General features: G+C 36.8%; 1 protein-coding gene across 6 annotated transcripts in view; it reads left to right on the top strand.

The window, feature by feature from the left end:
- The window catches only part of NNT (nicotinamide nucleotide transhydrogenase), a 101213-nt gene that overhangs the window by 4767 nt on the left and 82556 nt on the right, over positions 1-13890 (top strand). For 5 of the 6 annotated variants that reach the window (XM_054486921.2, XM_054486924.2, XM_054486923.2 and 2 more), the window contains exons 2-5: positions 1423-1626; positions 5152-5381; positions 7753-7970; positions 10926-11013. In XM_054486921.2, coding sequence (XP_054342896.1) covers positions 1476-1626; positions 5152-5381; positions 7753-7970; positions 10926-11013 — 687 coding nt within the window. In that variant the 5' untranslated portion in view covers positions 1423-1475. Of the gene's footprint in view, positions 1-1422; positions 1627-5151; positions 5382-6734; positions 6865-7752; positions 7971-10925; positions 11014-13890 lie in introns of those variants that run through there. The other variant, XM_063664804.1, reaches the window with a different exon arrangement.

Below are 13890 nucleotides of genomic sequence, written 5' to 3' on the forward strand. Positions count from 1 at the left end.
ACCATGCCTGGCCAGTGGTAGCAGTTCTGAAATTAGAAATGAGCTAAGTTTTTCTCCCTCTGGAGTCTGGAAGAACATTTACGGAGCCTGCTAGGATCAGGTGCTCAGTTCTGTGAGGGTCCACGTGATACAGCAGAACTTACAGGCAGAGTTAGCAGTGTTAGCTGAGTTTGGCTGATAAAATTCTAAGTCCTCGGCTTCTTTCCATTCCTTTTTTTTTTTTTGAGATGGCGTCTAGCTCTGTCACCCAGGCTGGAGTGCAGTGGCGCAATCTTGGCTCACTGCAACCTCCACCTCCCAGGTTCAACCGATTCTCCTGCTTCAGCCTCCCGAGTAGCCAGGATTACAGGCGCCAGCCACCAGGGCCGGCCAATTTTTATACTTTTAGTGGAAACGGGGTTTCACCATGTTGGTCAGGCTGGTCTTGAACTCCTAACCTCGTGATCTGCTCACCTTGGCCTTCCAAAGTGCTGGGATTACAGGCATAAGCCACCGCGCCTGGCTTCTTTCCATTCTTGAAAGAAAGAAGAGAAAGGTATGCAGGACCACGGGGAATTATGGGGACAGTGGGAGTGCCTTTCATGCATCCCTGGGGATCCACTGAGGAATGTGGTGGAGGTAGTTCCTGAAGCCTTAGTAACAGCAACGCCCAGTGACACTTCATGCAGCCTGGTTAGAACTCTCAAAAAGTGGCCATTTGTGAGAACCACTGACAAAAGAGTTCATAGTTATGGCCACATCTGCAGGTACAAGCTTATTTGATAAATATACTATGGAATTTTTCTTTCTTTCTTCTTTTCTTAGAGTCATGTGTCATGCATGTTTAATTTTCTTGAGAGGTGCACTTGGCAAACATGAATCTTTTGTTCACTCACTCAGTCAGCCTCAGTTCAGAGGTCTCAGCGGATAAGCATCCTGCTGCACTGAATAGGATGTCAGAGTATTTGGTATGATCTGGTGGCTAAATGTAAGTCACCATTATACTGTACAGTATTTTAGGTAATTTAAGGGAAATTCAAAGGTAACTGAATTACATGCACGTTTTGCTGGACATGCTGACTTAGAAGATAACTTTCATGTAAGATATGACTTGATTCTGTAGCAATATGTGTGTGTATTTAAGCTTTCTAGCTACATTCAGGATCAAATAGGTTATATGACCTAGGCTTGGAATTGAATAGTGAGTTTAGAACTTCAATTTTAGTGGGAAAATGGATTCCAAGTTTTAAATGCCTGAACTGGAAAACGAATTTTGAGCACTTCTATAAGTAAGGAGCTTGGCAAATAAATTCTTTATAGATGTTTACATGTAACTGTTATATTTCAAGCTCTTTAGATTAGTATTTTTTAAATGTTTTTCATGTTTAAAAGACAAATAGTTTTTTTCTTGGCATATAAACATCCTATTTTCTTTTTTCTTAGTGATTTGCCTTCAAGGAAACTGGGGAGTCAGAAAATTGGGAACTCATATCAACATGGCAAACCTATTGAAAACAGTAGTGACTGGCTGCTCATGTCCTTTACTTAGCAATTTGGGGTCCTGTAAGGGTCTACGTGTGAAGAAGGATTTTTTACGAACATTTCATACTCACCAAGAACTGTGGTGTAAAGCGCCTGTAAAACCAGGTAAAGTCTCACTTCAGTGATTGTAAATGAAACCTTCAAGTCATAGGAACTAATAGATCTGATGATCGATAAAAGGAAAAGCCATGTAGTTTTATGGCCTGGTGCTTGTGAGTGATCATTTTAAACAAAAAACAAGTAAGTGCTATCTTGTATTTTCCATGTACTATAGACATTCCTAATTTCCAGTGCTACAGAGAAGACAAGGTAATAGAAAAAACAAACAAACAAAAAAGATAAACCAGTTGAGTTGTCCCTGGAGCCTATTGCTCATAACAACCATTTCTCCTAGAAGCCCTTTCTAATTCCTTGTTAGTATTTGAGAATTGTACCATATACAGCTCATCTATGCTCAGGAATTAGGAATTAAGTATATTAATTGGTCTACATTAATGCTTTCCAATTTAGTTAGTAGCAATTTGATTGCAGTTGCTCAGGTCAGAAACCCTGGAGTCATTCTACATCCTCCTAGTAGGTATAGGTCAGCTCTATCTCATATCTACAAATTGTCCTCTTCTTGCCATTGCTACTTTTATCATCTTGGTCCAAGCCATCGTCATCTGTCACCTGTACTGATGCACCAGTCTTCTAAATGGTCTCTGTGCTTTTTACTTCTGCCCCCTACAGTCTGTTCTGCACAGGACAGTGAGAATAATCTTTTTAAAATGTACAATCATGTCACTCCTCAATTCAAAATTTGCCACTTGCTTCCTAGCTCTTACAGAGGAAGATCTGAAGTCTTCCAGTGGCCTACAAGGCCTTCCCTGATAGAATGTCTCCTTGCTTCTGTTCTGGGGTACAGGCCAGAAGGAGGAGAGGCTAAAAGGGGCCCTTCTAAACCAAGTCAATTGTCTTTCTTTCTTTCTTTCTTTTTTTTTTTTTTTTTGAGCAGCAGCAAGATTTATTGCAAAGAGCGAAAGAACAAAGCTTCCACAGAGTGGAAGGGGACCCGAGCGGGTTGCCTGCAAGTCACTTCTCTTTCATCAGTCTTGCCATCAGTCTTGCTCAAAGTCTTTCATCCCAGTACTTCTGTCACTTCACCTCACTGTACAGAACTCAGACATGTAGCTGTTTATAGCTGTAAGGGAGACTTGGACATTTTGTCTTTTATTCTAGATGGCAATGTACCCAGCTAAAAATGGCATCTTCTTAAGGTGGAGGAACAGGATGGATATTTTGGGGGGCAACCTTTGTCACCTAGAATAATGCCCTCTTTTGTTTTTTAAGTTTGTAAGACTGTTTGTCAATTCATTAAGGACCTCTAAACTGCTAGGTGTTTTGAGATCTTATGTCTGCCTTGAATAGATTTTATAGCCTCTTTTCTTGTTCTCAGATGACAAGTCACAATTGGCAGGGTATCTGTCCCTACAAGCCTCCGACTTTATCTTCAGATGCTTTCTTTTAAACTGCTCTGGAAAGCCAGATTATCCTGGTGATAAAATTGTGTATAAAATAAAGGTAAATAACTGTTGAAGACATGAAAACTGTCCTTGTGAGTAAATCCATGGACGTCAAGGTCTCTATATTGATTATGTATAAGACATTTTTGTTTAATTTCTGGTTCTTCACTATTTCCTAATTATTTTTGTCTCTGAAAGATAAGGAGTCTATTTTTTCCTTAATATAACCATAAGTTCATTACCATATTGAAAAGTGTAGTAAGTAATTCCAGCTACAATCAGTATTCATATTTTTTAATTGCTTTCTTTCTTCCTTCCTTCCTTCCTTCCTTCCTCCCTCTTTTTCTTTACAGTTGGCTTGTTCAAAGAGTGATCCAAACAGGGTCCACACATTGTATTTGCTATGTCTCTTTTGTCTCTTTTTATCTATAAGTTCCCCTCTCTTTTTTCCTTTTAATATACTGAAGAATTTCATTGTTGCTCTGTAGAATTTACAACATTCTAGGTTTGGCTCATTGAATCCTCTTAGTATTGTTTAGCCAGTTTCTCTGTCCCTTGTATGTGCTCAAATTATCTCTTATTTGGTCAGTGGAAGCCCTTTCAAATTGGCTTCTAAATCCTTTTGACATGGCTTCAGTCATCTTTGGTAGCTTCCTTGCTTTTGCCATGTAAAGCCTGACAATTTGAGGTTGTCAGATAAGTGAACTTGAGATAAGTGTATGTGATTGAGCTTTGTATGTCAATCCAAATATTTGCCAGCTTTCTATTATTTTCCTCCCTCTCCTTCCAGTAAGGAGTAAGATTCAGCGTTATTTGCCTTTTGTGTACTGTAACTTATTACTGTATAGGTAGTGTGGAATCTAAGACAGTGTTCAAATTCAGGTCTAGGTTGACTTAATTTCTCTAAGGTCTTACTTAATAAGTTACTCTGTAGGGATAATTTCATTCATTTTGAAATTATACATATTCAGATCTTAGGTTGCAAGAATGGGTTTCCTAAGCTTTAATAAACCTTATATAGAAACAGATACTCTTCATTAAAAAATGTTTATGCTGCATATTAAGTAAAACATCAGGAGAAACTGATGTCCTGTAGCTAAAGATTGTCTGAACCATATCTAAATATAAGATTATACTATATAGGCTTTTTTGGGTTGCAAGGAACAGAATCACATCAGATTATATTTTGCGATGAGGGTTTGCTATGTGGATTCTTGGCAAGTGTGAGAGCCCAGAAACCCCCCATCTACTCCTTGGATAAGTGGAATGTTATTTGTAGAATTCATGGCTGTGACCCATCTTCTTTCTTTAAATATCTACTACTGATGTTTCTATCACTGTTACTGCTGTCCTCCCTTTGATTACCTCATAGCTGTGCTTACAAATAACATTTGCACTGATCTACTCTCCTTGTCCCTTTTTGTGGGTCTCCCATTCAAACTCCTTGAGAGAGAACCCAGTGGGTTGAGTAGTCACTGGCCAACATAGAGTGTCCTTGGACAGAGTTCCTGTCTAAGTCACCTTATAAGGTGCAGCTGCTAGTTTTCCTCGTCTGCCCTGTAGATGATTGTTCCTTGACACAGTTGCTGATCCCTTGTCTAAGTGGCTGAGTGTGTAGAGTCTTAAGATACAACACTTAGAAATTTATGAGGCATTGTGTGTGGCCAAATTACCTGGAAGGGAACTTTGAGTGTGGCAGGCCATCAAAGTGTCTAGGATACAGTTGTTCTTCAAAATAGCTAATTCCATTTTTGTTAAAAGTAAGGGCAAGGAGACCATAACCCAAGAGGCTTAGTTTGAAGAGTGGAGTCAGCATGTGTAGGGATCTCTAAACCCATTTTTTTTCTCCTACACATCAACTAAGCTTGTTATGTTCCTTGAAGAAAGCCAATTGATTAAATAAAATATTTAGAAGTTTCAGAAGAGTAGGCATGAAATTTCTTCTCATCTACCAAAAAAGTCAAAGAATTATAAGTATGAATCAGGAACATCATTCTGAACAGCAGCTTGCATGTGTGGTATACTTTGAAGAAAAGATTGCCTCTTTCAATTTTCTAAAATCTGTTTTTGAACATTTTTTGTTTGTTTTTTACCAAATGTATTTTTTTTTGCCTTTGCTTGTTTGTAGGAATTCCATATAAGCAACTGACTGTTGGAGTCCCCAGAGAGATATTCCAAAATGAGAAGCGAGTGGCATTGTCTCCTGCTGGCGTTCAGACCTTGGTCAAGCAGGGTTTTAATGTTGTCGTGGAATCGGGTGCGGGCGAAGCTTCCAAGTTCTCAGATGATCACTATAGAGCGGCAGGTGCCCAAATCCAAGGGGCAAAGGAAGTGCTGGCTTCTGATTTGGTGGTCAAAGTAATTATTCCTTTTTCCTCTCCCATTTACAGCATGCTGACTTTTTGAAATCTTTTCATAGAAAAATTAAATTACTTTCTCTGGAGTTACACCTTTTCCTATTTTCAAACAGTGTATTTTTCTCAAAGAAATGATTGCATGTTGTCATATTCTTCATGCTCCAGTAAAACTTTTATCAGACAATATAATCTATGTTTAACCATAAGGATAGAAAAAGTGATCTTTATTTTTACATTTGCTATATGGACATTTTCTTTTAATTGGCTAGGAAAAATTTGTTCTACATGGTCCATATATATCCAGAATACCCACATGTGAACATTTACTGCTAGAATGGAAAGAAGGTATGGAACTTAGTCTGGGACTGAATGTTCAGTGATCTTCTGACACCTGAAGGCACAGTGATTTACACTGACATACGTGCTATTTCTAGAGAGGGCATGACTATTTTGGAGAAAGCAGCTTTGGGCTGAGTGGCGAGTAGCTTTACCTACTCTAAAATAAGTTCTTAAGGTAATATATAACAGAAATCTATATACTAAATGACTTGAGAATTAAAATATTAAATAAAAAATCCTTTAGGGAAAGGGGGAGAGACTGTATCAAGGGTCTAGCACAGTTGATAACTAGAGTTGAGCATTAAATTAAATGCTAAGCCTCCTGCAACCAAGGCAAACAGGGAAGTAACTCATTTTTTCAGGAAATACAAGCTTTTTTCTACATTAATTTCTATGAGGTATCAATCACATAGTTTTTTTATTTCCTTACATAAAGCCCACTGAATAACTTGACAGGATCCTAACACTTGACAGGCGGTTTTTGCTAAAGTTACAAAACCAATTTTTGCTATTGAAAGTTAATAGTAAAATTTGTGGCATGGGGGTTAACTGTAACTCAGCTAAAGCTTTTTAAAGGTTTAAGTTTACAAATGCTTGGTGATATAACTAGATATATAGTAAAATTACTTAGAGAAAAAAGAAAAGTATAATTCATTCTCATATATATTCTAGGGATCATCTTTTGAGATGCCTTGAAAAAGCCCTATAAGGGTGTGCTTACATTTTGGAAGTGCTATGTGTTCCTTTTAGGGATTCACAATGTATATAAGTAGTTAATGGTGTGCTCAGAAATCCTATAACATAGAATATTATATGACTTTACGTACTACTAGCATTAATAAACTTCTTGATCTTGGGGGCCTCTCGTTTGAGCCAAGACTGTTAATATCCTGAGGAGTGCATTCAGGGAAACATTCTATTGGCTTGACTTACTCAGATGACAACGGTCTCAGCTGAGCATTTGATAGGGGCCAGTAGAATCAATTCAGAGTTGTTTTCTAACTTTTACTAAATCTATGTTATAGATTTTCTTGGAGGAAAAGTAGACCTTGTCAGAGAGCCTTAATTAAAGTCCAGAACCTAGAAACATATGCATCACCAGATGAACAACTGAAATGGGAATAGCAGACAAAGGTGTCTCATAGGTAAATTGAGGTGAAATGCTGTGAGATAAACTTATTGACCCAATGTTTGTGTTTGTATTTAAAACATAAGTCCCAGAGGCTGTGTTTTCTGTGTTTACTTGCCTAAAAGCACTATTGCTAACTGGGAACTAATGAAATGGGATATTTTATTTGAAGGTTGATTTTAAACTTGGATATAAAACATTTTAAAATACATTTAAAATACAATTTTAAAAATCTGGCTTTAAAAAGTGGATATTGGAAACTTTCAAGCATATGGAGTGTGTATGCATTGACTTAGTTGATACTTCTTAATGTAACAGAATATATTGTAGCTTTTGGCTTAAACCCAATTCAGCAAGGTTACTAGTGTGAATTGTGTTCATCTAATAAATAGTCATCTGGAATTTTAAAGTGACATAAATCTATACTTAGTTTTAGTTTACGATGTTCTTAATGTCTCATCACTCCAAATATTCATGCTTGCCAAAATTAGCAAGGACTGAATCTTGCTTGAAGGATTTAACTCACAACAAAACTTCCTGTTTATTCTAATATCTGTTAATTTTACCAGGATAATAAGTTTTGGGGACTGCAGGTTTGCTGTAGAGCTTCCATATATTTTTTCACCTCTCTGCAGTTAATTGTCAAACCAGTCTCAGTATTTTGTATTTCCCAGGTGTGTGTGCCCTTTACTCAGACCAGTCCACAGGTCATTAGGCAGGGGATAGAGGGTATACATCTGTGTGTGCCTTATATTGCTTAAGAATTTAGTCAGAAATTTATTGATGGAAGATTGATTTCTGGAGTATTATTTCAGTCATGGCATATTATCTAAGTTTTCCTGTTTGCTTAAAAATATGATTAAAGTATTTATATTTTTAATCTGTGACTTCATTTTTTCCCCAGGTGCGAGCCCCTATGGTTAATCCAACATTAGGTGTTCATGAAGCTGACCTTTTAAAGACATCGGGAACACTGATTAGTTTTATTTACCCAGCCCAAAATCCAGAGTTGCTAAATAAACTTTCCCAAAGAAAAACTACAGTTCTGGCAATGGACCAGGTTCCAAGAGTCACAATTGCTCAGGGATATGATGCGCTAAGCTCCATGGCCAATATTGCGGGGTAGGTTCTTTTCCATTTCAAATGAACAAAAGCACAATAGTGCTACAGAAACCTTCACACTGTAGCTCTTCTGTCTTACAGTGATTTTATTTGTAATTATTGTTGGAGATTACAGCCTTTTGAGAGTGCATTTAAATTATTTTTGACTCATTTTATTGTTTTACAGTAATTAGATAGGAAATGAACTCTATTATATATTCCTTTTTAATCTTAATGAGTAGAAGAGTAGTAATGTTTCCATCTACCAAAGCAAATAGCTGTCAGATTATTTGTATGAGGAACACACTGTATTTCATATGTGTGTGTACATGTATATATAAGGTTGAAGTTACTGTTTTTATAGGTCAAAAATGGTTGAATAGTGACAATTTCATGTGGTTAAATTAATATGCATATATTAGTGGATTTGCTGTCTTAATTAGGTTTTGCTTAGGTAAATTTATAAAATATTTAAAGAACAGGAAAAAGGTCTGGACTAGAGGAAGTTTCATCTGATGTCAAAACTCATATTGATAACTGAGGGCTATGTCTTCTACCTTTAAGGTCAAGATGGTAATAAGCTTCATTTGACCAATAGCACTAATACATTCTCTGTTGATTGCCTGGAGTACTATGTTGAGAAGGATTCTAAGGCCCATTCTGCTTGGAGGAATGTGGCTATGATTGAGTAATCATGCCTGCCATGGGTGAGGGACAGGAATAGCTACATGAATGCAGTGTACTGCTGACTTTGCCTTAAAGTGTGGGAACAATCTGGAAATGGGATAATGCTTACGAATCAACTTCTCTAAGAAACTAATTAAATTATATTTTAAACCTGAAAACTATTAGTAGTTGACAATTTGCTAATATTAATGAGGCACAAAGAAAATCTTTTTAAAAAAACAGTGCATAAAAAGACACTAACATGACTAACATGAATAAAGCCTTTTATAGCCTGACACATAAGCAGAAAGTTTTCTTAGGTTTTATATTTTAGCATAGGAAATATGTCATAGATTCTACTTTGTGTGTTAGCTGCACACTCTTAAATTTATTTAGCCTTAAGGGAGTTATATTATGCAATGTGTGACTTAAAATTTTATCTAGAAAATGTATAAAGTTTTAAGAGTACTGTTGATTCTGAAATGCACATATGTGAAAGAATATCAAAATCAGTCGCTCTAGATCAAGTGGTTTTAGCTGTTGAATCTTTTGAGCAAATGAAATATTATGAGACAATATAAATAAATCCAATAAGAGCTGAGTAGCTTTGGGTACACTGAGTATGGCAGGATTGTGCAGAAACATTCCTACTCTCTATCTCATCCACTATGGCCCCAGATTTGTCTGAAGTTTAAACCTTCAGGGACCCAGGGATCACAATTTGAGGAATCACTCTTTTATGTCCTGAGCTGATATATGCAGAGAGCATAGTGTGAAAGGAATCATCTAGTATACATATCCATACAATGAATGATAAATCATTATCTGTCTCATTCATACACACAGCCATATTACAGTGAAGATGTGCTACTTCCACTTCATTACTGTTCATTCTGAACTTTTTTGCTGTCGTGAAGAAAATGTCCAATTTATTACTTTTTTCACTATCAATGTTTTCTTATACATTTCCTGTGTAATCAATCTCCTTTTATGATTTATTTTTCAGAATAGCAACTGAATCTTTTAGAGCATTAATTCCACAATTAATTTCTTACAGTGGCCTTTGAATCTTTGTCATATTTGCCCATTAAAAATTGCTGTCACTTGAATTCAGGAGAGCAGCAGATAATGTAATCTCTAAAGTATTGTTTTTTGCTCCAGTATGATTAACTTAATAATGGTGACTTTATATGTTTTTGCATCAATTATTGTATCAAGTATTATTATGTAAAAATATGATCAGGGAGAAGATTTTCTTGTCACCTAGCAGGGGAGTTTTAATAGTTGCTTTATAATATTGAGCCAGTGTATATATTACCAAGTAAGAATGCAAAAGTGCCTTTTACATATAAAATGGTATGAAAATGAAATTAGTGTAGCATGTTAAAAATATCCTGTTAAAGAAAAGATGATGCATATTATTTGATTTATTAAATAGTTTGTTTCTTTGGCTAAAACACTTAATATTCACTGATCATTTTCTATGTGACAGGCTTTATGCAAAGTGTTTCACCTGTGTTATCTCATTTAGTCCTCACGACCCTAAAAGATAGATGCTTTTTGCCCTTACTTTATAGATGAGGAAACCAAGGTTTAGAAAATTTTAAAAATTTGCCCAAGGTCACAAAGGTAATCAGTCAGAGAACTAGGACATGAACTAAGGTCAGTATGTCGGAAAATCCCATACTTTGAACCATTAGAGATCAAGGGAAGTGTTTCTTCTGTTCTCCGACGTTGAAATCTTATTATGTACAAGCCTATGGCTGACCTAATTTTTTTTTATTTTAAAGATTTTCCCCCCATTACCTAAGCACCTAGTCATCAAAGAATATTTGGACTATATAGTAAAGTAAGTGTGAAGGATGTATAGTCCTAGCACCCAAAGAAAACCGTATTTTCCTATCTTTCTTTCATTACATTTTCTATTATGTTCTACAGTACTTGTTATGAAGAGGGTGGGTGCATGATGGATAAGAGAGTGCCTCTGTAGGCAGACTGTCTGTGTTAGACTTTTGGCTCTACCATTTACTAGCTGAGTGACCTTGGGCAAGTCTCTCAATCTGTACCTCAGTTTTCTCACCTATGGGATGAAGATAGTAATTGTACCTATCCATAGGCTTGTTGTGAAAATTAAAGGAGCAAGTGTATATACAACACTTAGAACTGTTTTTGACACATAGTACATACTGCATAAATATTAGCTATTATTCTTTGACAAAACTTCATTGATGACTTATGATGATATGTGAGTCTGAGATCTCTCCTTTTATGGAATTATTTATTTATTTATTTATTTATTTATTTTTAAAGTTATAAGGCTGTTGTCCTAGCAGCAAATCATTTTGGACGTTTTTTTACTGGTCAGATCACAGCTGCTGGAAAAGTTCCTCCAGCTAAGGTAGGTACAGCTTTTAATGTTTCTTTATAATATGCATTGACTAAAGGAAACGGTATGTATAGTCTTAAAATATAGTTATTTAAAAATTTTTATATGTTAACCTCACTGATGACTTTTTGGTGTGTATAAATATTTCATGAAACCTCAAACTTAATGTTTAAGATTGTTAGAAAAAAATGAACTTTGACTTTCTGAAAGTTCTAGTCTTTTCTGTTTGTTGACTTACTAATTTGAATTTTTAAAAGAACTTTGGATAACTTTTTCTCTGTAGCCTATATATTATTAATTTTTTTAAAAAACCTTCAAGATACCATTCAGAAGATTCTGGGTTTCTCAATTTTTGCAACATTTTGGCACATATACAAGGTATTTTTGGTTTCTTCACTTCTTGTCAATTTTTGGATCAAGAAGACAGGTAATGGGAGGTGGTGTAATCACGGTATTTGGCAGAGAGAAATGGTGCCAGTTTCTTTAATCCACACTGAAAGCAGAGGGGAACAGTTAATGATGAGAGGTGACGATGGCTTGCTGAAAGAATAGGAGGTCATATTGTGATCCTTCAATCCTATGTACACTCAGTAACAATGGAAACCCTGAGGCTAGGTGTCTTAGTCCATTTTGTGTTACTAAAAGAGAATACCTGAGACTGCGTAATTTATTTAAAAAAAGAGGTTTATTTGGCTCATAATTCTGGTAGCTGGAATTCAAGATTTGGCAGCTGCATCTGGTGAGGGCCTCAAGGCTGCTTCAACTCATGGTGGACAGTGTAAAGGGAGCAGGCGTGTGCAAAAAAGATCACATTGTAAGAGACGAGTCAAGAGAGAGAAACTGAGGGAGCCAGGCTCTTCTGTTAACCCCCAGAGTGAGAACTCAGCCCCCCACTCCCAGGGAGGGCATTAATCTGTTCATGAGAGATCCACTCCCATGACCCAAACACCTCCCACTAGGCCCCACCTCCCAATGTTGCCACATTTGGGATCAAATGTCAACATGAGTTTTCGTGGGAATAAAGCACATCCAAACCATAGCACTAGGTACAGGAAACTTGACTTTAAATGTGGTCATTTACCTACCTGTAGGTTGCAGGTTTACTGGTGCTTCCTGCTGTTAAGTACTTTGTTATATAAGCCCAGAGTTCTCACACAAAATGGATCTCCTGGAAAAAAATTAAAACAAAAGCAAATAGCAGCTTTGAGAAATTATATTGTTTTGAAAAACAGGCCAGGTGAAAAAAATGGCAAGCGGTTTAAGTGGAGGCCAGAATACTTAGCAAGAAAGTGTGAGCAAACAACGCAGACGTGAGATGTAGAGTGATTAAATTTTGACTTCTTTCTCAGGATTCATACAAAAATGTCTGGCACGCATAGTGGCCGGAAGTTCAATGTTGTTCTTAAATTGACTGAATGCCTTGAAGCACAAGTCTACTACTAATTTTGGTTATATTCTTTCTAGATATATGTGGAAGTTGAGAGAAAAGCTGTGAATAAAAGATATTAAAAAGTGAAACAAAAGACAAGAGGCTTAAAGGAAAGAGAATCAGCTTTAAAAAGGTGGAAAAGTGACTATCTTTACTGAAAATTTAAATTGCAGCTTAAGGGACTTTGGTTACATGACAGAAATAGTTTTCTGAAATTGAAGGCACTGGTACAGCTCGTTAAGGTGGATTGCATAATACTGTCTTTTATTTGGATTTCCTTTAAACATGGAGGGTTCTTACCTGTCTAGAACAAGTTTGTTCAAGCCGCAGCCTGTGGGCCACATGTGGCCCAGGATGGTTTTGAATGCGGCCCAACACAAATTTGTTAACTTTCTTAAAACATTATGTGATTTTTGTTGCCATTTTATTTTTTTGGCTCATCAGCAATTGTTGGTGTTAGCTACTGTATTTTATATGTGGCCCAAGACAATTCTTCCTCCAGTGTGGCTCAGGAAAGCCAAAAGACTGGCCCCTGGCCTAGATTGAACGAAAATCAATCAGTTGAAGGCTTATGATATGCAAGGCATTGTTCTAGGAGCTGGGGATATGGCGTGAACAAGACAAAATCCCTGCTGCATAAAACTTACACTCCAGTGGGGGTCATAGTGAGGAGACAAAAGATCAAAAAAATATCTGAGATAATTTTATTTTATTATTATTATTATTTTTGACTTGGTTTTTTTTTGGAGGCAGGGTCTCACTCTGCCTGGAGTTTTCACTCCAGGCTGATCTGGAACTCCTGAGCTCAAACAATCTTCCTGTCTTGGCCTCCCAAAATTTTGGGATTACAGGCATGAGCCACTGCACCTGGCCATGAGATAATTTCACACAGGAAAAAAAATGAACCGGATGATGTGACAGTAATGGGCACAGGCCACTTTAGTAGAGTGATGGGGAAGCTTCCTCTGACCTTTGAGGTGAGATTTGAAGCATAGAAGAAGGAAACAGGAGTTTAAGGATTCCAAGCATTTAGGATTCCAGTATTTAGGTTCTGGAAAAATAAAGAATACCATTGGTCTTGGAGTGCAGTGAACAAGATGAAGAGTGATCTGAGATCATGTTGGAAAGGAAGGTCTAGGCTGGATCATGTGGGTCCTGTCTTCTAGGTCATGTTATAGACTTTGGATTCTCCTGCAGGTGAGGGAAGTGTTTGGTTTAGGATTTAAAAAAATCATGTGGCTGTTCTCTGGGGGAATGGGTAGTAGGGTGAAGGTAAGATGTGTCAGCAATTGGTTGCACCTGGGAAGATGGCGGCACCAGAAATGTAGAGAAAGGTGAAGGATTTTATCTGGATTAGGGATGATCTTTGGGAGTTAAAACCAGTACTACTTGTTGATGAATTGGAAATGGAAATATGTGCAAAGGGAGGAGTTGATGAATTCCCCATTTTGGCTTAAACA

Source organism: Pongo pygmaeus, chromosome 4, assembly GCF_028885625.2.
Source record: "Pongo pygmaeus isolate AG05252 chromosome 4, NHGRI_mPonPyg2-v2.0_pri, whole genome shotgun sequence".
Taxonomy (NCBI): Eukaryota; Metazoa; Chordata; class Mammalia; order Primates; family Hominidae; genus Pongo; species Pongo pygmaeus.